General features: G+C 39.7%; 1 protein-coding gene across 1 annotated transcript in view; it reads left to right on the top strand.

Moving 5' to 3' along the window:
• Positions 1 to 19,905, top strand: part of VEGFD (vascular endothelial growth factor D) — a 37,678-nt gene extending 17,773 nt beyond the window's left edge. Inside the window, exons 2-7 of the mRNA XM_008064616.2 lie at positions 2,620 to 2,830; positions 7,531 to 7,721; positions 11,057 to 11,205; positions 12,860 to 12,960; positions 18,468 to 18,663; positions 19,259 to 19,905. Of these exons, the coding sequence (XP_008062807.1) occupies positions 2,620 to 2,830; positions 7,531 to 7,721; positions 11,057 to 11,205; positions 12,860 to 12,960; positions 18,468 to 18,663; positions 19,259 to 19,385 (975 nt within the window). The 3' untranslated portion in view covers positions 19,386 to 19,905. The remainder of the gene's footprint in view (positions 1 to 2,619; positions 2,831 to 7,530; positions 7,722 to 11,056; positions 11,206 to 12,859; positions 12,961 to 18,467; positions 18,664 to 19,258) is intronic.
• Positions 19,906 to 26,947: the final 7,042 nt, after the last annotated feature.

Below are 26,947 nucleotides of genomic sequence, written 5' to 3'. Positions count from 1 at the left end.
CCAAAAAAAAAAAAAAAAAAAAGAATGACAAATTAGAATATACAGAAATAAACAAAAAGCAGATAAGAAGAATAAAGTAGAAATACTTGAAATTAGAGATATAGAGATTGAAATTAAAAATTAAACTCTAGACCTACACAATTAAACTCTAAACCTACACAATTGGAGAAATGATGATAGAGAAGATGGACCAATTAGTTTATCTATACACATTAAGAGAGATGAAGAAGAAAATAAATAAAAATAAAAGCACATTTAAGAGGCATGTAAGATGATTAAAAAGCTCCAAAATATGTCTGGTAAGTATTTCAGGAAAAGAGTAGGGACATTATTATAGATAAAACTGTGAAAAATATAATGGCTGAGAAATAAAAGTATTAAGAAAATAAAAAGACTGGTGGCCTCAGATTGAAATTGCTATGAAGGTCTCTCCCAACTTCTCAACTCTGTCATTGTAGCATGAAAGCAGTTATAGACAATATGTAAATGAATGGACATGGCTATGTGCCAATACAACTTTATTTACAAAAACAGGCAGGTGGCAGGCTGAATTAGGTTAGCAGGCCATCGTTTGATGATCTCTGATCTAAAGAATAACCACTATTTACATTTTCATGTCTGTTTCTTTAGATGTTCTTCATATGTACATATATATGATGTACATTATATACATATAAGTAATCTTTAAAAGCGATTATATCATAACTAAATCACATAGGACTTGAACCACACTTGTTCTTCTGAGCACACCCCTTTGGACAATTCTAGATATCCATTAACATATCCAAAAAAATTCCTGGGCAGCTCGTTGGCTCAGCCTGTAATCCCAGCACTTTGGGAGGCCGAGGTGATGGATTGCCGGAGCCTGCGGGTTCGAGACCTGCCCGGGCAACTTGATGAGATCTCGTCTCTACAATAAATCAAAAAATTAGCTGGGCATGGTAGTGCACACCTGTAGTTCCAGCTACTTGGAAGGCTGAGGCAGAAGGATCGCCGGAGCCCAGCAGGTGGAGGCTGCGGTGGCCAGGGGCATGCCACTGCACTCAAGTCTGGGCGACAGAGTGAGACTCCAACTCAAAAAAGCAAAATAACCTGCTCTCAAAATACTGATGAATGATGCAGATTTTAACTACAGTTTCTGAGGGGAGATGGAGGCGGATGTACATCATACCACCCAATATAAAGTTTTTTACAAGTCTTATTTGCTCATCTCTTGCTTTTTCCACTGTTCCTCCCCCCTAGCAGGCAGCTGATATCTGCCCCTCCTTTTCACCTTCCTCTCTCAGCACAATTCTACAGCCATATTGGTCATTTTCCTCCTCTCTCACCCCAGCTCCAAAAATGCCCTCAGCCTGCAGATCCCAACCACACAGCAAACACCCAGTAATTACAGGCTCAGCAAGAAAACAGTCTAGACCCTAGCCATAGACAGATCATCTTATTATTTCTCCAGCACATTCTAGGGAGGATCTCAATTCATTCTCTCCCAATATACTTTTACATCGTTGATTTTGATCGCCACATAGTATTTCATTGTATGCATGTATCATTATTAAGATAGTCAAGCCCCAATTTTGAACAAGAGGCTACATACTCTATTTTTTTGTATCTATGGACTCTTTTTTCCTCAAAAACCCATTCCATATAGTTGCGTTGTATCAGTCAATGCAGTTCATTTAACTGTATGGGAAGCAAATTTTCGACACAAACTCTCGAAAAGTATTTTATCAGAAAGAAATCATACCTTTGAAATAGTAGACAGATTTAAAAATAAAATAAAGATGCAGAGCGTTAAAAGTCAGAAAATTCAGGATATCAGGGTTTCAAAATCTTTCTTTATTGTCTGACTGTAGGCATGCTCCCCGGGCTTCGTGGATCAGTTTCTCAAACAAATAAAAGATGAAAACAATTGTCATTGGCTACTGTCATAAAAATAGTATGATAAGCAGTTGTATTCGTTTTCTGTGGCTTTTGTAACAAATTACCACAAACTTTGGGGTTTAAAATAACAGATTTATTTTCTCACAGTTCTGGGGTACAGAATTCCAAAATCAAGGTGATGGCGGGGGAATCTTCTCGCATCTTCCAGCTTCTGGGGGATCTAGCGATCCCTGGCTTGTGGCCGCATCCCTCCAATTTCCATCTTCATGGCCTTCTCCTCTGTGCTTGGTCTTCTCCTCTTTCATCTCTCATAAGGACACTTGTCATTGTGCCGTATTTAGAGTCCACATGGATAACCCAGGCTGATCTCATCTCAAGATCCGTATCTTCACTACATCTGCACAGATCCTTTTTCCAAATAAGGTAATGTTCACAGGTTCTGGGGGTTAGGATGTAGACATATCATTTTGAGGTCCACCACCCAATCCACTACAATATTCATTGCAAGTGTTCTGAGAACCCAGTAGGAAGAAGTAAATATTTTTATTCACTCAAAAATGAGCAGAATGTGAATGAAAAATACTAGATATTCTTTTTCCTAGGCACTGGCAAACATTGGAATGATCTCTCAATTTCTTCTCAGATCTGTTTACAATTTTCAGTACTAGCAGTGAAAGTTATCATGACAAATTTAAAATTTAGTACCTTGTTCTTAAACCGATATTTTCATTTTTTAAGTGGTCATCTCGGTCCATGTTAGAACGATCTGAACAGGAGATCAGGGCTGCTTCTAGTTTGGAAGAACTTCTGCGAATCACGCACTCGGAGGACTGGAAGCTGTGGAGATGCCGGCTGAGGCTCAAAAGTTTTACCAGTGTGGACACTCGCTCAGCGTCCCATCGGTCCACCAGGTTTGCGGCAACTTTCTATGACATTGAAACGCTAAAAGGTAGGTGTGTGGTTGTGGAAGCAAATTCTTCCTCTTTATCAGATAGTGACAAATGCACCGACTTCTTCCAAAAGTAGGGCAGGCACATGCCAGAGAAAGAACAAAAGGGGTCTTTGATTCCATAATTTTGGTAGTAGTGGAGAATGTTGATTTTTAGCATTACTCTGCAGAGAATTATATTCAATATATTTTGAGACAAAATAACACTTCAAAATATAGAAATAAATTTAATTCAAGGGTGTGGGGCAAAGCAAACCCAGAAAGACTGTTCTTAATAGAAAAAAATCATTGGGTTTACTTAAAAAACAAAACAACCCAGGGATTCAGTCATAAGACACATTCTACCGCCATACATACATAGATAAAAATCAATAGATTAGTTTTGGCTCTTTTATTTCTTCAAAATTGTGTGATTTTTCAGTAAAAGTGAAAAGTAGAGATTAGATACTGAGTTGTAATACTGGGTACTGACATCACTAGGAAAATAATGAAGGGAGAAAATTCTCAAGACAAAACAATCAAAACTCCAGATTAGAAAATAATATATCAGGAATTGGTTGCCAGTTTCAACTTCCATAAGAATGTCTCCTGCATTTTCTAAGGATCTTACAGAGGTTTTACATTTAGGTCTGTCATCCATTTAGAGTTAATTTTTGTGTATGGGGATAGGTAGGGATCCTGTTTCAATCTTCTGCATGTGGTCAGCCAGTTTTCCCAGCATCATTTACTGAATGGGTTCTCTTCTCCCCGGTAATGGGTGGTGGAGGCTTTGTCAAAAGAAGAGTTGGTTGAGAAATTGAGGTTTTGCTTTAGGAATCTCAATTCTATTTTGTTGGTCTATATGCCTGTTCTTGTACCAATACCAGGCTGTTTTGATTATTGTAGCTTTATAATATAGTTTAAAGTCTGGGAGTGTGATACCTCCTGCTTTGCTTTTTGTTGTTGTTGTTGTTTGTTTGTTTTTTGCTGAGGATTGTTTTGGCTATTCTTGGTCATTTATGTTTCCATATGAATTCCTGTATTGTTTTTTCACAGCAACCAGGATGGAATTAGAGTTTATAATACTAAGTGATCTCTCACAGAAACAAAGAGCTGATTATTACATGTTCTCATTCATAAGTGGACCTTGAACAACTACCATATTACTATAAGAAAGGGATTAAAAGTGGTGGGAAACTGTGGGGGGGAGGAGGTGGGATTTACAGTAGTCGACATCTGTCTGGGGAAGGGGGGAGGGGGTGGCACACCTCATCAATAAGGGTACTTGAATGGTGAATATTTGTCTACCTATCTCTGAATTGTACCCCATAATTTAAAACAAAAATTAAAAGAGGGAAAAAAAAGAAAATAATATAATTTGAAATCAAGGGAATGATTATGATTATTCCCTAGTAAGGTATGAAGGTTCTCTGTAAGAAAACGTGTGTGTGTGTGTGTGTGTGTGTGTGTGTGTGTGTGTGTGCTGTATTATATGTAATGAATAAAATGAAAATGCTTGTCAAGTAAAGTGGTGAGGCCTCCAATTAGGCATTTAACTTTTGGATGACATGTCAGAACAACACCAGAAGCTACTATGGCACTGCTGATCTAGCATTCTAGATTTGATTAACATGATTATCTGGTAACTGATTATAACTGTCATTCAATTCCAATTGACTACTAAGCCAACATTATTATTTTCTTCCTATCTAGAGCTGTTTTCATTTCTTTCCATTTGTGAAAAGATGATGCTATTGCACAGGCCTCTGTTGTTGGCTGTGGGAAAGGCCATATGTAGATGGAGAAAAATCCCTTGGCAACGCCTTGGGCATGAGTGTGAAGAGGAGTCTTTGTGTTCCCGTGTATGACTGTGTGTCTAAGTGAGTTGAGATGGTGAGAACCATGGCATTGAACCCAATTCAGCCAGGGGTTTGAAGTTCTAGGACTTTCTATGTGGCAAATTAGCGTGGGCTTCATGAAAACAAAGGGGCCAGCACCTCATCTAGAAGTCAAAGGCCTCAACCACATCACTTGTCTGGAGGCCTGAGACAACTGTTACTAATAAAACCAAGAATAGTTGATTTTTAAAAGGCAGTGACATTGACATTTTCCAAGGAGAAAAGTATAAAAAATCATGGAATTCACAAACTCTATAATTTCTCTTCTAATTTTATGGGAGATTATCTAAAGCTATTTACTAATTTAGAAGCAGTAAATCATCAAATCGGTGTGTTACATCAATTATAATTTGTTATCAACTGTCCCTCATGGATTTCAGGGTAATTCCTTGAGGTAAAGCAGTCCTGCTGGGCAGTAGGAAAGAAAGAATAGTAGAGTTATGAAGCCTTTAATCAGCGGCTTTGGCCATAATTTCATATAATTTTGATTAAAATCTTACCACTCCAATTTTCAAAATGTAGTTTTATAAAAAGAGAGAGGGGAAATTGAAATTAATATTTAAGTAGAATTTTAAGCAGGGACTATTTTCATATGTTGATTACTTGTTTTTTCAAATTTCAAAGAATCATGATTAATAGTAGTGAATTAAATAATACTCATATTAATGTTTAGTGGAGTAATTTATCTCTCATGTGTATAGCCTTTGGGCTTTTTATACAAGTATTCATAATCAGAAATTTCAAAAAGTTTTCTCAGGATAGAATGTTTTATTATGCAAAAAACAAGTTTAGGTAAATTGTGTAGTATAATACACTGCTATGCAGTCAGTCAGACATCTATTTTGTGTTTTCAGTGAATGAAGCAGCAACATCTGAGGAAAATTGGTATTAAGGGATAAAAAAGAAAAAAACAGATATGGAAAGGGAATCATTTAGAGACTAGGGTCAGATATCAGATAGTAATACTATATCTGTATACTTTAAACTGAGGTAATCTCTATCCCCTTGAGTGAAAAAATGTCTACATATATGAGAATTCCTAATAATCTAAGGAGAGTTTTTGAAGATGCAGTAAAAACAAAGAAGAGTTTGTCTATTGCTGCATAACATGTTATCTCACAACTTAGCTTCTTAAAACAACGTTTTTTTGTCTCACAGTTTCCGTGGGCCAGAAATGCAGACAGGGCCAAGATCAGTTTCTCTGCTGCAGGGTCTCTCTGGAGGTTACAGTCAAGATGTCAGCTTGGGTTGTAAGCATCTCAAGGCTCAGCTGAGGCAGCATGTGCTTCCAAGTTCACTTACAGGTTGTATGCAGAACTCAATTTCTCACAGGCTGTAGGACTGAGAATCCCCATTCCTCGCTGGTTGTTGGCCAGAGACTGCCCTCAGTTCCTTGCCATGTGGACCTCTCCAATATGGCTGTTTTATCAAAGTCTGTGAGTGGAGAAGGAGAGAAAAGGAGAGGGGGAGAGAGAGGGAGAGAGAGAGAGAGTTAGGGAGATATGGGGGGGAGAGAGTTAGGGAGAGAGAGAGAGAGTTAGAGGGACAGGGAGAGAGAATTAGAAAGATAGGAGGAGAGAGAGTTAGAGAGACAGGAATAGAGTAAGACAGAGAGAGAGTTATTTGAGAGAGAGGGAGGGAGAGAATTAGAGACAGAGGGAGAGAGAATTAGAGAGATAGGAGGAGAGAGAGAGTTAGACAGAGAGAGAGAAAGACAGAGAGGAGGGAGGGGGAGAGAGAGAGAGAGAGAGAGAGGATACGATCTCTTTTCACCTTAACATGGAAGTGGCATTCCATCACTTTTGCTGTATTCTTTTCATAAGAAGCAAGTCACTAGGTCCAGCCCGTACACTAGTGGAGGGGATTACACAAGGCCATGACTATCAGGAGATGAGGATCACTGGGGGTCAGTTTCAAAGCTGCCTACCACAAGAGGCTTTCTCACCACCCCACAACATATGATAAGCTCTGCATTTCCATGGCAAGCTAAAAGAATGTCTGTAGTATTGTCTTTATCACAAATCAAATCCTTCCCCCAAAACAGCAGTAGAAAGACTATACAGCGTATCAAAGTGTCAAAATCTAATTTAAAAAAAACAGAGAAAAGCAAGTACTGTTTTGCAAGAAAGTATGTAATTTTCTTTTTATTCTCCAAGCCTTGTTTCTCTTTTTCTTGTTTCCCTCATATTAGCTACGGCCAGAGTATTGCTCCTTCTGTTAAAATAAACAGACTTATTTCATCATTTTATATAAATATCAGTATTGGACATTTGCAAATAAGTAAACAGTGATTTGAGGATCAGTTCCACTTAAATTTCCATTCATGTGTTTGCCAGATTTAAATCCTACTGTAGTTACTTAAGTAATCAACAGAAGCATGTTTTTTGATGGTGCGAAAACCTACTCATCCCTGGCTTCAAGTAGAAGCAATGCTATCCAGCTGTATCTTGTAAATTGCTTGATAAATAATATTTACATGTTTTTTGTATATGCTTCCGTTTACTTTCTTATTAGCCAGCTTCTCCAGATGTATCCAATGTAATCATGTACAGGACATAGTGTTCTACCCCAAAGGGAAAAAACATACTTATATTTGACAAAGGTATGGTATAAATGGGAGGAAAAAACACAGATTTTGGTCTTAGTGTTTCTGCAAACCATCTTTGGTTAAAGGACTGACCAAAAAAACCCAAAAAACAAAAACAAAAAAACTCATCCAGTAAAAGAAACAAGCAGTTAAAATGGCTATGTTCAGCATAACCCTGGCACATGGTGCATCAGGGCCACTTCATTTGCTGGCCCCAATGAGCTTTCTCTATGCAGTTATAGATGAAGAGTGGCAAAGGACCCAGTGCAGCCCTCGAGAGACGTGCGTGGAGGTCTCCAGCGAGCTGGGGAAGAGTACCAACACATTCTTCAAGCCCCCTTGTGTGAATGTGTTCCGGTGTGGCGGCTGCTGTAATGAAGAGAGCCTCGTCTGCATGAACACGAGCACCTCGTATATCTCCAAACAGGTATGAGGATGTCAGCAAGGGAGCTCTCTTCAAAGCCTTGCTGATGATAGTGTTGGCAGCTACAACTGACCTTGTCGCCAAGCATCATGCTAAATGCTTCACATGCATAATCCCATTAAATTTCTGAAGCAAGGTAAAAGGGCATCTTATCCTCCTTCATCGAGAGGAAACTGAAGCTCAGAGAGGTAACTTACTTATTCAAGGTTACACAGCTGGTGAATGGCAGAGCTAGAATTTAAACGCAAATCTATGAGACTCCAAAACCTGAACTCTTATTAAATTACTGTCTCGCTGGTGCTATAATATCAAGAACCAGAAAACCACATGGCAGTTACTAGATCAGGATGTTAAAAGGAATAAAGATTTCTGCATTGTCTTGTGTATCCATTAGGTTCTGTGATGCTCAAGTGGAGTGATTGAGAAGAGTTTAATGAAGGGTGTGGACAGGACTGGGCAACAAGGGAAGGGGTGATGACAGCACCTGGGGCTAGCAAAAAGGGGGAGCTGTTCTGATCCTCAGACTGAAGAGACCAGGGGAGGGGGGCCATTTACAGGCCCCCCGGAAGGAGAGTGGAGAAGAGGGCTGCCAGGCTGGCCACTGCCAATTCTTAGGCTGCCTGGGAGTGGGGTCAGGCGCTGGGAGAGGCAAGAGAACCTATAGATGCAGCGTCTTGGGGCACAGAGCATGGTGGGGAGGGAAGGACAGATGACGGCATCTCTGGAAGGGGCAAAGGGAGAAAATCCAGCACAAAGGATCTTTGAAAAGAATTCTGCAGTCCCCATGAAAGATATAATTCTCCCTTCTCTATCTTTTCAAATCCTCTTTGCTTAGTAGATAAGTTTTCCTTTCCACAGCTACCATATTTTTGTAAAGTGTAATAAATGCACAGTAAAAAAAAAACTTAGGAAAACAGTATCTAAAAACTGTAAGCCAAACTGCATACCTTTTGGTCCTATGTTGCACATCTCTTGCATATTGATATAACCATCTAATTGTCCATTTGCATATATAATCTATTCATTCTCCTCATGATTGAGAAAAGAGGTAGTACAAGAAAATTACATATGTATCGAATATACCAGTTAGGTAATTATCTTCATGCTAATCTGTCTTGTTAAAAGGTTAACTTCTCCTTAATTTTGTTCCCCCATCCTCTAAAATATATATTAGAACTAGAGAGTTTCTTTTTCTAAATTATTTTAGAGAATCATGAAACTTGTGAGAATTCTGACCTCTACTATTTGACAATTAGGAAAAAAAATGACCTAAGTATGGCTAAGCATCAACTGTTAGTGGAAAGAGAACTTGCATAATGTAAGAGGGTTTAGTTCATGATCATGTGACTCCCTAGAGCATAGCTGAAGAATTGCGCAAAAAGAGAAAGTTTATGCAAAGTAAACACTCCAAAAATACTCTTACTTAGACTTGTGGAAGTTCCATTTAATATTGAGGTCAGAATAAACACAACCTTAATAAATTGTTTCCACTTAATAGATAGCTGAGTACTTTATTTTGACTGCTGTACTCAACAAATGATTAACTTTAAAGAATGGACTTAAGTGTATGGTGGTTTTTCTTTCCAAATATGCATATTTGAACATTTTAATAGTGTTTTTAATTTTTTATTTTTTTTTTTTGAGTTGGAGTCTCACTCTGTCACCCAGGCCGAAGTGCAGTGGCACGCTTCTGGCCACCGCAGCCTCGACCTGCTGGGCTCTGGCGATCTTTCAGCCTCACCTTCCAAGTAGCCGGAACCACAGGCGCACGCTACCACACCCAGCTAATTATTTTTTTATGTATTGTAGAGACAAGGTCTTACCATGTTAACCAGGTTGGTCTCGAACCCGTGGGCTCAAGCAATCCTCTCACCTCAGCCTCCCAAAGTGCTGGAATTATAGGCTTTAGCCACTGCGCCCGATCTTAACAGTGGTTTTTAAAACAGTCTATGTCTCACCCCAAACTTATGGACTATTTGGTGAGCTGCCTCTTAGAAACAAAGTGAGTAAATGAATCCTCTATATCGTAAGGACTACATGGAATGGTGATCGAATGGAAAATGCATTAAAATCAGGTTCAAATTCACCCACACATCATAGAACCACTCTAGAAAGTAATATAATCTTTCTATTTCTTCATTACATCTGCATCTATGACTTCATCTGTAAGATGGGGATAATAAAAAACCCACCACCCCATAATGTTGTTATAAAAGGTAAATACATTAATATGAGAGTGCCTACAACAAGGCCTGATATTACAAACATAGAAAAAATATACACATGTTACTTGTAATTATTTTTTTGGGAAAGATGTATATATTTTCTGAATTGGAGTCTCACTCCGTTGCCCAGGCTGGAGTGCAGTGGCACGCTCCCGGCCACCCCCGTGTCGACTTGTTAGGCTCCGGCGATCCTTCCACCTCAGCCTTCCAAGCAGCTGGAACTACAGGCGTGTGCTACCAAGCCTGGCTAATTTTTGATTCACTGTAGAGACGAGATCTCGCCAAGTTGCCCACCAGGCTGGTCTCGAGTGGACTCAGGCAATCCACTCACCTTGGCCTTCCAAAGTGCTGCTGGGATTATAGGCTGAGCCACTGAGCCTGGTTGATGATCTTGTATTAGTTACCTGTTACTACACAATTCTATGTAACAAACATTCTAAAACTCACTGGGTCCAAACGACAATGAATTATTCTCACTCATGTATCTGAGATCCAGTTGTTTTAGACCGGGCTCAGCTGGGTTTGACTCCAAGTTGTAGTGAGTCCAGGTCTGCTTTCCATGTCTTTTATCCCTTAGACCAGCAAGCCTGCCAGATCATGCTCTTTTGCTACAGTGTAAGCATGAGAAAGCAAGTCCCACAGAGCATGTACATGGCCAAGTCAAAAGTCAAGAGTCAGGGAACTATATTTATTCAATTGAGATGGCATGGGAAGGGAAAAGTAAAGAGTTTGACTAATAATCCACCAAGATCTCAAAGAAACTTCAGAGTTTTAATCTCATTTAATCCTTACAATTTACACTTAAACTTAAAGCAGTAGTAGGGACCAACAGAGAGTGATGACAAAAAAACCCCCAAAAAACCCAAAAAACTTTGCCCACACAACTCTGAAGTGGAGATTTGAGGATTAGCTAGTAGTTGGATCATGATGTGGACAAAGCAATTGGATGATTCAGCTATCACACTCCTGCCTGACTCACTATTCTTAATGGACAACACGACTAAAGACACTACCAAAAATGACAAAAGCAAAAATTCAGACTCTAAAAACATTTTAAAAATAATATATAAAATAAAATAATATATGCATTGTGGTTCTCTTTCTCTGCTGTAGCTCTTTGAGATATCAGTGCCTTTGACATCAGTACCTGAATTGGTGCCTGTTAAAGTTGCCAACCACACAGGTTGTAAGTGTTTGCCAACAGCACCCCGCCATCCATACTCAATTATCAGAAGATCCATCCAGATCCCAGAAGAAGATCGGTAAGCATTTATTGTACTTAGCTATACTTGTTCTTGCCTTTGCCAAAACTGGGTGGAGAATATTAATTAGAGTCATCACTCTTCAAATTCTTTATCTTTTATCTTCTAACCTAGATCTAGTGGTAATGACTGGCAAATAAATGCTTTTAGTAGATGTTAGATATATATTGTGGTAGAGCCAAAAAGTTCAGTGTAATGAACTCATCATGTCTACTTATACACACCTTTGCTCTTAATTTGCATAGTCTAATGCAGTTATAAAAGTGCTCCAGACTCTAATTTGGCACATGTTCCCTCATTCCAGAACAAGTAGTATAAAACTCATTTCAAGTTGTTTGTATGTTTACATCTTGAAATAAGAGAGAGAAATAAAAATGGATTCCTGGAATCATTGGGATTGAAAGAGGCAAAACTCTCAGTATATGAGTTTTACAACCTTCTGACCTTTCCCCCTTAAGATTGCCAAATAAAATTAAAAAAAAAAAATTTTAAACAACTTGCAATTAATTTGACTTTGAAATTTCCTTAAGATTAATTTTGTGATTCTTTTTTTTTTTTTTTGAGTTGGAGTCTCACTTTGTCACCCACAGCCAGACAGCCTTGGCCTGTTGGACTCGGGCAATCCTTCTGCCTCAACCTTCCAAGTAGCTGGGACTTTAGGCACGCACCACCACACCCAGCTAATTTTTTGATTTATTGTACAGACAAGGTCTTGCCAAGTTGCCCAGGCTGATCTTTAACCCCTGAGCTCAGACAATCCTCTCGACTCGGACTCCCAAAGTGCTGGGATTATAGGTGTGAGCCACTGAGCCCAGATAATTTTGTGATTCTTTGTAAGACAAATTATGGCACTGAAGTGTTCTGAAACTACAGATAAAGATCATTGATTTTTTAAAAAACCATTTAATTTAGAGAATCAAATAAAGGGCAAATTCCATACACTGAATGAAAAGATGAAGCAATTAAGTTACTTATATTTTGCAAAAGTATAGAAATGTATTGTGTGAGTGGTAAGTGAACAGGTAAGCTGGTAATTATATATTGAGCTAACATTGAGCCAGAAAGATATTGCTACCTCTTTCAAGCAGAAGAGAAAACTTGTAGAAAAGCAACATTTCTTCTCAAGATGTTCCTGCTCTCCTGGCCAATGTTCTAATCTCCATTTTAAAGAAAATTATCTTAGGAGGTATGTTAGAAGGCACTTAATTTGGTAAATAAACTGTTGACAGCTATAACTTGCATGATTTTTAACATCCATCTTTTTAAAAAGATTATAACTTTCAAAATTATAGTTTAGTTTCTAAAGGTTTCCAAATAGAATATTTATACTTACAGATTTACTATCTAGTAAGATGCACTTCATAAGCATGAATTAACCTCCTTAAAATTTGACCTATGCTCACATTCTTATTTTGGTGGTGAGAACATCTGAAATCTACTCTCACAGCAATTTTGAAATATATAATTCATTATTATTAACTATAGTTACCATATTGTGCAAAAGATCTCAAAGCCTTATTCCTCCTGAGATTAAAAATAAAAAATAAATTTTAAACAATCGTAGCTATTCTCCATCTAGAAATGTATTTGATGTTCCAAAATTATGATTACCCTTGAAAGCTTTTAAATCTGGTTCATTGTTTTCTCTTCCTAGCTGTTCCCATTCCAAGAAACTCTGTCCTATTGACATGCTATGGGATAGCAACAAATGTAAATGTGTTTTACAGGAAGAGAATCCACTTGCTGAAACAGAAGGTAATAATAGCAGTAGTAAAATAATAATAGTAATAACAAGAATAGCAACAATGGTAATGAACATTATTGAGTAATTGCTATGACCAGGCAATGCTATAAGTCTTGCATATGTATTAACTCATTTAATCCTCACAACAACCCTGTAATGTTCTATTATTATCCCTTTTTCACAATTACAAAATGGACACATCAAGATGTCTAGTAATTTCCTCAAGGTCACATGGATGAGAATGATAGAAGCAGTCAGAGTCCAGAGTCCTCTGTGCTATAATAATATAGTAAGTTCACCAATGCTTCACTCTGCTTTTTAATCTCAAAGAAAAGCCCCAAGTGATTAGATCATTTCAAAGCATTGAATTTGAAACAGGATGTTAAATTTTAATGAAAACTGCTTCAACCTACACAATAGTCAAACATGGTTTACAAATTTGTGTAAAAATCTCACAGTAACATATAATTGTGATCTTGGTTTCTTTCAACTGCATCATATGAAAACATGCCAATAATTAGAAAAAAGAAATTGGGAATAACAGAAGATTTTTTTCCTGTAGCTAGGGCAAAGTAAAAATAAAACATGGCTATTGGTTTAAATTGGGACCAAAATTATATAGGCTATGATCATTGCTCACAATCTGTAATGCTGTGACTTTTGGTAATGAACATTTGACTGAAAATGAATGCATTTGTAACTTATTTCCCAGAAAACTTTCTATGGTTCCACTGAAAAATATCACAAGGAATCATGCAATTTGAACCTTGCTTGTTTTACGCTATGATCTACAAGCAAGAACAGTAAGGATTAAACTCTAAGAAATCTGTCCTAGGGACTGTGAATAACAACCCACTTCCTATTCTTCTGTCTCTCAGCTTCCTTCTAAATGTTTTCATGAAAGCTCACCTCAGAAGCTCTATGTGTTTTAAATGCCCATGCAGATCTTGAATGTCCTTTACACATTTTCCACCAAGTGTTCTTCCAGAATACACGAGTCATAAGGAAACTTACTACCCATGAGGCAGCACAGAGGAGTGCACACACTCCTGATGCTATAGTGAACCTGAACCTCTCTCTCTCTCTAGAACAGACTGTTCATACATCCTGGAATACAATGAAAGCCACATATGTAACTTATACTTAGTATTGCTCTCATTAAAAAGAAATAAGTGAAAATTAGTTTTAATATATTTTATTTAATCCAATATATCTAAAATAGTATCATTTCAACATGCAATCAATATAACAAATTATTCATGAGATGTCCTACATTCTCTGTGCTGGTTCTTTGAAATCCAAGGTGTGCTGTGTATTTTCAGCACATCTCAGTTCCGATTCTCCATTTTGTGTTCAATAGTCTCATTATGGCCTTGTTGGACAGCCCAGCTCAAGATCATCAACTCATTAGTTCAGGTTTTATTCTATATTTAATATGTTCCTTCCTTCTTCAAGAAAGCCACAATTTCAAGAATTTATTTTGAAAAATTCCATAAGTTTATTGATAAAAATGATAAATGGGATAAAGCTGAGAACAGAACGCATTGGTATCTCATCATCAACCTCCCTAGGGAAGGAAATTGATACATGATACTTCGAGATACCACCCTCAGCTACTTGCCTTTCTACCTGGTTCTCCTGCATTCAGTTTCTGTTACTTTTAACTTGCTTATAAGGATGTGAGGATAACCTCTGCCAAATAACCTGCTGAAGTTCCGCAAACACCTTGTGGACTGTTTCCCTAAATCACCCAGTACAAGAATGGCATTCAGGTGGAGGGGGAAGGGAGTGGGGGGGGGGAGGGTCTGAAGTGTTCTGAGTGAACCTCTGCTGCCACCTAGTGATCTTTGCAAAGCATCGAACTATCCTTTATCAAGCTCTTCTAGTCTTGTCCCCAAAACGACATCCTCACTGGTGTATGACTTATCAAGCTCACATTTTGCCTCTTAAAATTCAGACTTCTCAAGACTTAGCCTTCCAGCACCCATTCCTCAAATTGCTCACACATTATCCATTAAAGAGTAGTTAAAGCGATGAGAATGAATGACATGAAAATGACATTTTGGTATGTCATTAATGGGGAGATACTGGCAAGAAGTGTCTTGGAACAGTCAAGTGTCTTGGAATGCTAGATGGAATTCTTTTGAGTTGGATTCTCACTCTGTCGCCCAGGCTGGAGTGCCGTGGCACGCTCACGGCCACCACAGCGTTGACCTGCTGGGCTCTGGCCATCCTTCCGCCTCAGCCTTCCAAGCAGCCGGAACTACAGGTGCGCACTACCACACTCGGCTAATTTTTAAATTTTAATTTATTGTAGAGACAAGGTCTCACCAAGTTGCCTGGGCTGGTCTCAAACCCGCGGGCTCAGGCAATCCACTCACCTCGGCCTCCCAAAGTTCTGGGATTACAGGCTGAACCACTGAGCCTGGCCTAGATGGGATTCTTAAGAGCCCCCATATATCAACCTGCTTCAGGACCATTTTATTACACCAAATAAGTCCAAACAATGGTCGTAGAGTGCCTATTTTATGCCAGAACAATGAGACCTGGTCCCTACTCTTCAGGATGTTTTACTTACTGTGGGAAACACGGAAGTAAACAGACAAATGTAATCAATGCAAGAAAGGACAGGACAGAAATATGTACAGGATAAGGATACTCAGCTAAGTCTGCAGACTTTGGGAAACATATCAGGGACAAGGGATGACAGAAGGAAAGACAATGACAAAGGCATGAGGCTGAGGGACACTGGCATATCAGGGAAACAGAAAGTATTGTAATTTGGTGTGACTGGAATACAGGATATATGAGAAAGAGAGAGAAGATGAGTCTGGGATGTTATTAGAGTCAAGTTCATGAAGAGTCTTGTATGAGGGACCAAAAAACGGGATTATTTTTTGGAGGGTGGGCCCCTTGTAGTACAGGCTTCCCCTACAGTTAAGTGTTCTAGAAACCCAACAGCATCAGTGTACCAACTAGCATTGTTGTGAAAGACTGCATTTGGCTTCAGTGAATTTTTTTGGAGATTTTTTTCAACACATTTGCCCATTTCATGATGGGGGAATTACGAGTGCACCGGCCCACACCGTGCTGAGTGTTCAGCAGTTTTTGACCAAGAATGGCACGATCCTGGAGCCTCACCTTCCCTATTCACCTGATCTCGCCCCCAAGTGACTTCTTTTTGTTTCCCTGGATGAAAAAAGTCCGCAAAGGGAAATGTTTTGCCAATGTGGAAGAGGTACAGAAACTCTAAAAGGCATCAAAATTGATGAGTTCAAAAGCTGATTTGAGCAGTGGAAAAAGCATCTTGGTAGATGTATTGCATCAAATGAAGAGTACTTTCAAGGTGACTGAAGTTTAAACATGTGAGAATGAATACACAATTCTCTATAGATAAATTTTGTTTTGGGGGGGTTCCTCTCCTCATATGTCCTGGTGGGAAAATTGGCTTTCATTGTGAGAAGGAAACTTTTTTCCCTTGGGCAAACTTTTTTTCTTGGACAAACTTTTTTTTTTAGAAGGAAACTTTTTAAGGCAGCAGTTCCCAACCTTTTTAACATCAGGGACTGATTTCGTGGAAGACAATTTTTCCACGGATGGGGGATGGGGAGGATGTGCAGTCAGACCTCACTGCTAATGTTAATCTGTATTTGCAGATGTTCCCCAGCGCTAGCATCACCTCAGCTCCATCTCAGATCACCAGGCATTAGATTCTCATAAGGAGTGTACAACCTACATCTCTTGCATGCACAGTTCACAATAGGGTTCGTGCTCCTATGAGAATTTAATGCTGCCGCTGATCTGGCAGGAAGCAAAGCTCAGGTGGAAATGCAAGTGATCAGAAGCAGCAGTAAATATAGATGAAGTTTCGCTCCCTCACCCACTGCTCACTTCCTGCCCAGTTCCTAACAGAGCACAGACCGGTACCCCACTGGGGACCCTTGTTTTAAGGCATTTAAAGCAATAGAGTTTTGTGATTAGGTTTGCATTTGATAATCATGTGGAAAATAGATTGGTGGGATAAAACTTGTGGTGGTGAAATGAGTGACAGAATGACAGCCATCTACACACAAAATACAAGGTACTGGCTGAATTGTGGTGGTATGGGAATAGAAAAGATAGAACAAATTCAGGGAGGCAGAACTGATTGAACATGGTGAGGTAGAGCAGGTGAGTCAAGAATAACAGTGCCAAGGCCGAGGTGAGAGGATTGCCTGAGCCCATGGGTTCAAGACCAGCCTGGGCAATTTGGCGAAACCTCATCTCTACAATAAATTTATAAAAAGTAACTGGGTATGGTGGTGCATGCCTGTAGTTCCAGCTACTTGGAAGGCTGAGGCGGAAGGATCGCCTGAGCCCAGCAGGTCAAGGCTGTGGTGGCCGTGAGCCAACTCAAAATAAAAATAAAACTCCAACTCAAAATAAAAATAAAAATAAAAGAATGGCAGTGCCATTTCCTTAATGAGGCAAACTAGGAGAGAAGCAGGGTTGAGGAGGAAACCAGACATGTCCTTTTTTTTCCTCCAGAACTTTCAAGAATGCTAAGGGGGAACATAGTCCAGTTCTTCTAAAGTTTCTGTCTTTTCCATTTTTTGCAATGAATTTCAACTTGTCGATCAAACACTTCTCAGACTTTCCTCATGATCTAAAGGGTTTTTTGGGGGGTTTTGTTTTTTTGTTTTTTTGAGTCGGAGACTCAACTGTCGCCCAGGCTGGAGTGCAATGCATGCTCACGGTCACTGCAGCTTTGACCTGCTGGGTTCAGGTGATTCTTCCATTTTAGCCTTCCAAGTAGCCGGAACTACAGGCATGCGCCACCATGCCTAGCTAGTTTTTTGATTTATCATAGAGACAAGGTCTTGCCAAGTTGCCCGGGCTGGTCTCAAACCCGTGGGCTCAGGCAATCCTCTTGCTTCTGCTTCCCAAAGTGCTGGGATTACAGGTGTGAGCTACCACGCCCAGCGATCTGAACATATCTTCCAGCAGAAGTTTGTGGAATCAAAGTTCATTTTTGCTGCTGTATCTTATATTCCAGTGCTGTGACCTGCAATGGACATGCATCACTGTTCCACTCTCAGTCTGGAAGGCCTGCAGTATATTTCTGTAATGCCAATGCTTCTGTTCCTCTATATTTTGAATCTTCATCTAATAACTGGGGAGGACTACACTCATAACCCTTCAACATCCTATATTTTATTGCTAATACTGGTTGTGGAAGTTTGCATTTTTAACAAGTCAACCAACATCAACCAAAAAGTCTTTAAAATATTGAATTAAAAATATTCAGCTTATGATTTTTAAATCACAAACTTAAGAAAGCACAGGAAATCTGTGTTTGCATTGTGAAATCAGAGGTGAATCTCCCTCACCCTGTGAACAAATTAGGGACAAAAATCTACAGGAAGGAGATGGGGTGAACTCCAGTTATTTAAGGATGATGTAAAATATACAATCAACTTTGATGATTACATTATTCATGCTACAACGATCTGACCAACACTTCTCGGGTTTTGTTTAGACCACTCTCATCTCCAGGAACTGGCTCTCTGTGGGCCACACATGAAGTTTGATGAAGACCGTTGTGAGTGTGTCTGTAAAACACAGTGTCCCAAAGATCTCATCCAGCATCCAAAAAACTGCAGTTGTTTTGAGTGCAAAGAAAGTCTGGAGAGCTGCTGTCAGAAGCACAAGCTATTCCACCCAGACACCTGCAGGTAAATGCCTTTTTTTACCTTCATCTTACCTTGACTCTGATGTTTCATGTAAGCACCATTTTGATTCAGTGGGATTTCTTATTTAGTTCATTGTTTTCTCAGTGCCTGTGCCCCTTTCTAATAGTAAAACAAAGGTTTGGCAATCAAGGAATAAGCAAGGGTCTATAGAATGATGATTAATTGTGAAATTCAGAAAATCCTGCCTGCTATTATGGGTTTATAGCTCTTAAGCAAAAACTAAATTGATGACATTTAAGCAATTATTTTAGGAAGCAGAGGTTTCAGATCGGCCAAACTCATTGGTTCAATCTCTCACTGTATATGTCTATATTTTTGCTTGTTTATTTTTGATGAAGGGGCTGTCACTGGATTTATATAATCAGGGATGTATTGATGAATAGCATACTTGGAGGTTACTGATTGGGCTTTAATAGATTTTGAATCCGTGTGGGATAACTACTCAGGATTTTACATTGACATTTTAAATACATGTCTGAAAATTTTCTTTTGAAAAGTTAATCAAATCAGAACAGAGTTGTTCCTTTGAATTCAGTTCTTGATTCTGAATTCTCATCTTCACTTTCTTTTGCAACAGCTGTGAGGACAGATGCCCCTTTCATACTAGACCATGTGCAAATGGAAAACCAGCGTGTGCAAAGCATTGCCGCTTTCCCAAGGAAAAAAGGGCTGTCCAGGGGCCCCACAGCAGAGAGAATCCTTGATTCAGTGTTGTTCCAAATTCCCCATCCCTGTCATTTTTAACAGCATGCTGCTTTGTCAAGTTGCTGTCACTATTTCTTTTTTTCCAGGTGTTAGAAAAATCCATTTTCCATAGCACCACGGTGAATTCAGACCAACCTTCCATTCACACCAGCTGGAGTCCCTAGTTCATTGACAGATGTCTTCTAGATGCAGATGCCTCTGTACACCAAGGAATGGAGAGGAAGGGACCCACAGAATACTTTTTGGGGGGTGAATGAGAAAGGTGTGCTGGTCATGGAATGACAGGTGTCATGGGATTAATTACTCAGAATGGATGAGGAAAACTGTAGTTTCGGAATTCTTTGCTAATTGTGATTCTTGTGAATTATTCTGATTCTTTCTTATGTGGAATGTGATTTGTATGATCAGCACTGACTTTATGATTATTGTTCAGCTTGTAGTTTTCAGTTTAGTGAACTACTGTCTGATGTTTCATATTTAAGTGTATATAAAGAAAATAAATGCCATTATTCAAGCCATGAAATGTTATATTGTTTAATATGCTCCCACTCTACATTCTATGCTAACAAAATGTGTGAGGTTTTGTTGCTTTACTTTTTTATTTTTGAACCAGGGTCTCACTCAGTCACCCAGGCTAGAGTGCAGTGGCACAGTCATGGCTCACTGCAGCCTCAAACTCCTGGGCTCAAGTGATCCTCCCTCCTCAGTCACCCAAGTAACTGGGACTACAAGCATGTGCCACCATACCCAGCAGTTGTTTTTTTTTTTTGTAAAGGCGAGGTCTCACTATGTTGCCTATACTTGTCTCTAATCCCTGGTCTCTAGCAATCCTCCCGCTTCAGCCTCCCAAATTGCTGGGATTATGGATATGAACCACCAAACCCCATTTCATTTTACTATTTTTAAAATCAGGCTTCTGAAAGGGCTCGCACATAACTTAGTTTTTAAAACATAAGTAGCATTCTACTCCTTGCTTTGCCTTTTCATTGAGTTCCTACCATTCCTCCCTTCTCCGTGATATTTGGTTAAGTTCCTTTAAGAGCTGGGACAAGACAATCTACGAGATACTACCCAACTAAGAAAATTACTTTGCTCATCCTTGACTGGTAAGAAGAGAGGCCAAATCACTAAAAAGGCCAAAAGACCTGAGTTTAAGGAAAGCTCTGCTAGATAAACACATTCTGAGCCTGAACAACCTCATTGAGCCTCAGTTTCCTCACCTGTCAAATGTGGACGATAATCTCATCACCCTACATCTCAGAATTGACACTTTCACTGGAGTTACCATTAGTGAAAAAAATGTGAACAATACAATGTACTTCACAAGTCCAGGGAATTCTCCTGAAGGAAAGAAGCCAAACTGTGGGCAAATCTCAGAAGTTTGGGACCTCTGGGAAATTCTTGGCTTATACTGGATCCTTGGATATGTCCCCAAATTATGTTTTGGCTAGAAGTGGCTCTGGCACCATAATTGTCATTTAGATGGAGACATTATAGGGAGCCCTAGACTAGGCCAAAACTATATGTAATCCGGCTTTGTGCTTCTAAAACCGCTTCCCCTCCTTCCTCCCCAACTCCCAATAACCACCAAGGTCTGCAATTTGGATCTCTAGGGCTGGGTTAGGATGAGGCTGATCCTTGAGGATGGAGGTGGGGTAACTGGCCTATTACTAGAGTTCACTTGGCACTGCACAGGGATATTTGTCATATTAATAGTGCTGGAATGTGAGCTGAAAATTCTCAACTTGTTGCAAAATAAAAATATGTAAGAAATTTCAAGAACTTCAAGCAAACATAACATATTCCAGCAATTCATGGTGTCCCTGATTATCTAAGCCACCAGGCCAGAGAATGTATTCATATGACAGTACAGGCCTTAAATCTGTGACTAAAGCAGTGTGGTGGGAGGCCCTTTAGAGACGGAAACAGATTGGGCAGCATAATGGTCAGAGTTGGACGAAGATTAAAATATCATCTGAGATACTTGATAAAAAAGTTTTCACAAACATTACACGTTAAAGTCCTTAAGGAAAACCATAATTCAGTGAAAATTCTAAGCCTAATAGATTTTGGTCATTTGTTTAATAAGAGCTGGACTTTGCCCCAATTTACTCTCAACCCTTGGTGTGGGAACAATGTCTTCATATATTAGGTACCTAATGAATAAGAAATTATTGCATTGATTTTTTGTGGCCAGTAAGTGAAAACAGTCTCTAAAAGGAAAGTCAAGAGTAATTTTATATAACTCATATTGTTAAAATTCAGCATGTCTGAATTATTAAGCGGTTGCAACTCTAGAAAAGAATGAATAATCTATTCTCAAAATGTTTATTTCTGCTATTTGATTCTTGTGATAACTTAGTAAAAAAAGTCTGTCTTTGGTCATTTTATTACTGATATTGTTTGTTCTAAAACAGGGGTCAGTAAGCAATTGTTCACAGGCCAATTTCCGCCTACTGCCTGGTTTTATTAGTACTGTTTTATTGGAACACAGTCATGCCCATTTGTTGATGTCTTGTCTATGTCTACTTTTACTGTACAATAGCAGAGTTGAGTAGTTGGCAACAGAGGCTGTATGGCCCGCAATGCTTAAAATATTTACTATTTGGTCAATTACAGAAAAAGTTAGCAAACCCTAGTATTCCTTATTTTTCAAGTGTCATCAATTAATATGAAATAGAAAGTATTAGACTGCTTCTTGAGCCACTACAAGACCCTGGTACATGGCCTGGATCGGTTGGTTGGTAGAATCGACTGGCCTCACCTGATTTGAGTCATTGTGCAATGTGCAACCCGATGAGGCTAGGAAGTAGCCATGGTTCAAATTTCTGCTCTCTGCAATTTAAATAAAGCCATGGATACATTTATTAATGGACTCTAGTTATGCTTATGGTATAGCTCTAACATTTTCTAGTCAATGGCATGGACTCTGAGTAGAGATAGTGCACAAACACACGCATCTTACTTTGCTCTCTTCTAATGCCCTGAGTACAGTAAACACTCCTGAAGAGTAAAGGGATTTTTTTTTTTTTTTGAGTTGAAGTCTCACTCTGTTGCCCAGACTGGAGTGCAGTGGCTACTCCCAGCCACTGCAGCCTCGACCTGCTGGGTTCTGGCGATCCTTCCACCTCAACCTTCCAATTAGCTGGAACTACAGGCGTGCGCTACCACGCCCGGCTAATTTTTGATTTATTGTAGAGATGAGGTCTCGTCAAGTTGCCCAGGCGGGTCTCAAACCTACAGGCTCAGGCAATCCACTCTCCTCGGCCTCCCAAAGCATAGGATTACAGGCTGAGCCACCGATCCCGGTCAGGGATTTTTAAAAAAAGTATGAACCCACGATGCCAGGGTGAGTGGAAAAGTCGACAGAAACAACATTCTGAATGCTGAAAAGCATGTGGATGAGTTGTAAATGAGGTGGCAGACCTGAAACAAAAAGAATGTAAGCCAGAGATGGAGAAAGTTGAGTCCACAAAAAGCTCAGATGGGTGCCCCAAGCGCCTCTAGAAGTGAGTGTAATGAAGTTCAACCCCAAATCTGTATAAAAAACAGTTTGATCCCAAATCCTCTCCCACATCCCCTATAGTGGAGTGACTGCTCCTCTTGAGCTCAGGCAAAAGATGGGTTATTAATCCTCTGGCTACAGTAAAAGAGAAAGCACCCGGATGGGGGGACACCTGGCATCCATGAGGGCAGGGTGCTGAATTGACAAGAGGATTGAGTGAACGTGTGCACACTAGATGCTGGGACCCTCAACCCTCAGCCCTCTATGTGCAACCACAATGCAGGCAGTTGGATGTTTACTTGAAAAGCATTTTTTTCTGGAGTGGGGGTGGGGTGGGCATCTGGCCAGTCCAAGAGGAAAGATTTAAAAAGGACTGAAATTAGCTGAGAGCGGGGATTCTCTGTGGAACAGTCCAATCGGCTCAACAAGGCCCACTCCTGGACTGAGACTTCTGATCAGTTCTTTTGTCCCTTACTTTTTTTTTTTTTTTTTTTTTGAGTCAGAGTCTCAGTCTGTTTCCCAGACTAGAGTGCAGTGGCACACTCACGGCCACTGCAGCCTCCACCTGCTGGGCTCAGGTGATAATTCCGTCTTGGCCTTCCAAATAGCTGGAACCACAGGCGTGTGCCACCACACCCGGCTAATTTTTTGATTTATTGTAGAGACGAGGTCTCGCCAAGTTGCCTGGGTGGGTCTCGAACCCGCGGGCTCAGGCGATCCACTCACCTCGGCCTCCCAAAGTGCTGGAATTACAGGCTTAGCCACCGAGCCCGGCCTGTCCCTTACTTTTAAATATGATCAAGCAACCATGGATTTCCAGACATTTGGGAAAAGCTTCTAACATGAAAAACAGAGAGTAAAACACACAGAAAAAGGCAATTTGGAGGAAAGAGGAAAGCCTCAAATAATGAACACCCGGGGGTTGGGGGAAGAAAAGAAGACAGTGCAACCAATACATACAATGAAAGTGTTATTAAAAAGAAGATGTCGGCCGGGCTCGGTGGCTCAGCCTGTATTCCCAGCACTTTGGGAGGCTGAGGTGAGTGAATTGCCTGAGCCTGCAGGTTCGAGACCCGCCTGGGCAACTTGGCGAGACCTCGTCTCTACAATAAATAAAAAATTAGCCGGGCATAGTAGCGCGCGCCTGTAGTTCCAGCTACTTGGAAGGCTGAGGCAGAAGGATAGCCAGAACTCAGCAGGTCGAGGCTGTGGCAGCCAGGAGCGGCCACTGCACTCCACTCTGGGTGACAGAGTGAGACTCCAACTCAAAAAAAAAAAAAAAAAAAGAAAATGTCAGAGAACACAATTGAGCTCTAGAAAACTAAAACTATTGTAGTAAAACTTAAGAATTCAATAGAAAACAATGAAAGATAGAGTTGAAGAAATTTCCTAGGGAGTAGAATAAAAAGAAAAGGACTAGAAATTACAAGTGAAAAGACAAGACGGTCTAATATTAGAATAATAGAAGTTGCATGAAGAGACACAATAGAAGAAGATATAATCAACATTCAAGAACATGTCTTGGAACTGAAGCATATGAGTTGACAAACGAAAAGTTTGAGTCCCCAGCCCAAAAGATAAAAATATACCATACCAAGGCACACAATTATGAAGTGTCAGGACACAGGAGACTAAGAGATCATTGTATAGGCTTCTAGAGTAAAAAATTATATACAAAGTTCATACAAAGGGTCAAGAATCAGAATGACTTTAGATTTCTCAACAGCAACACTGAAATCTAGACGGCTAGAGCAATGCTACTAAAACTCTGAAGGAAAATAATTTCCATCCTAGTATTTTGCACCCCAACTATCAATAAAATTGAAAGAATGAACAATATATTTTCAGACACGCAAGGTCTTAGAAAATCCCCCTTGACCTCCCATGTACTCTTCCTTAGAAAGTTCCTGGAGGATAATCTTCAAACTAGCACAGTCAAACAAGGAGGATGGCATTACTCAAGCAAATTCCAGTTTCCTGTGATTGTCATGGCCTCTATTTTTTCCATTGCCATTAGAATAGATAAGGTCCTCATTGCCTCTAGTTTAGAGTCACGGTTCTTAAGCTATAATGTGCATGCTAGTCACTCAGAGGCCAGTTCAGTAGGCCTGAGAGTCTGCATTTCTGACCAGCTCCCAGTTGCTGTTGCTGGTCTGCAGACCTACCGTGAATTGCAAATGGACTTCTGGTCTACTGAAACAGCCTCACTGTCTCTTCTCCAGCTGTGCCACTCTTTCCACCTCTCTTTTCTCTACCTACCTAAGACAAGGCTTTGATTGTGGTTGGACATTTCATTTCCACATCCTGCACCAAAAAGAAGTGACTGCCCCAGTACTATTTCCCATCACACTGTCTAGCCTAAAGTTTATCAACATGACTTTTTAAAATGCTAGAAACTTCTTCATGCTCAAGATTTCTAATTAATTCCTTTATATTCATTGGTGTTTGTTTCATTTCTGCCTGTTCTTATTTCCAAATTCTTATTCTTTTAAAAACTGTCATCTTAAAAATTATTTTAATTGCACCTAGAATAAATTCTTCTTTCATTGTTATATTTGTGTGTTGTCTTTCTTAGTATTATATCTCTTCCAGTGTTTTAGACTATTGATTTATAAACTAACCTTGAGTGGGGTCTCTCTCTCTCTCTCTCTCTCTCTCTCTCTCTCTTGTTTGTTAATATCTCTCAGACTAGCAGTGATAGTGGCATACTGTAGATCATGTTGCTTGGCTCAGTTCTGTTAGCAAAGTTATATACCCAGACAGGCAGAAATTGTGGGCCACAAATTCTTTCACTCTCTATTCACAAGTAGGGGAGATGGTTAAGAAATGAGACTTGACTGAGTTATGTATTGCTGTGTAACAAACCACCTTAAAACTCAGTGTCGTGAGACAACAATTTATTATTTCTCATGATTCTGTAGGTTGACCAGGATCAGCTAGGTGGTTCTTTTATTCCACATAGTCATATAGGCTGAAGTCATTCAGTGATTATTAAGTTGGGAACTCATCTATTGCTGAATGCCCAAGATAGCCTCTCTTTCTTAAGGGCCTCTCTCCATATGGCTTTTCACCATTCAATATTTTGCCTAAACTTCTTCACGACATGGTCACTGGCTTTCAAGAGGAAGGGTTCCAACAGGATATGCCCTAGTCCATAAAGACTTATTAAGCATCTGTGGCATTTCATTTACTGGTGTCTCATTTGCCAAGCAAGTCACATGGCCAAACATCGGACCAATGTGGGAGGGGATTAGACAAGGTTGCTAATATTGGAAAGTGGTTTTTTGAAGGCCCACCTATGTAACTATCCTTTACAAAGCTAGTTTCTGTCTCTAGCCACGCATGGAATCCTGTTAGTCTCTATTATTCTATAAGGGCTGAACCTTGGTTCATGTCTTCTTGCTGTCACCAACAGAGTCTAGGACCTATGTGGCTTTGGTCCTAATCACCATTTGGTATTTTGGTTGTTTCTGATATGTAGAAATGTTAATCTTCTTCTTGTTTAAATCACAGCTATAACATTTACTTTTATTATTTACATCATATCTCTTTTTCTATTTGAAGCAGAACGAGGAGTAAGGAGTCACAAATTATTAATTGAAAATGTCATCTTGGCTGGAAGTCTGACTCGACATCAAGTCCATTTTCCTTAATAAGATCCTCTACCAGTTTGGGCCAAGCTTCACTGAAAATGCCACTTCAGTCTGTAACCCTTCCTCTTCTCTTTTCTGGTGTAATTACACAACAGCATTCACCGAACAGTCAGCACCTGTTTCTGTACCTCATTCATGTTGTTCTTGGAATTATCCTGCTTTCAAGAGTTTCATGACACTCTCTACTTATTCTTCTAGCTAAGTGCTTGGTAGCTAGAAATACTTTTTCTGTTTGAATTTCCAGTTTTTTTTAATGTTTCTCTTTTTTTTGAGTTGGAGTCTCACTCTGTCGCCCAGGCTGGAGTGCAGTGGCCACTCCCGGCCACTGCAGCCTTGACCTGCTGGGCTCCGGTGATCCTTCCGCCTCAATCTTCCAAGTAGCCGGAATTACAGGTATGTGCTA

Source organism: Carlito syrichta, unplaced genomic scaffold (genome assembly GCF_000164805.1).
Source record: "Carlito syrichta isolate Samal-C Ts95f unplaced genomic scaffold, Tarsius_syrichta-2.0.1 Scaffold307764, whole genome shotgun sequence".
Taxonomy (NCBI): domain Eukaryota; kingdom Metazoa; phylum Chordata; class Mammalia; order Primates; family Tarsiidae; genus Carlito; species Carlito syrichta.
Note: the sequence above shows the minus strand (reverse complement) of the source record. Positions and strands in the feature narration are given on the sequence as shown.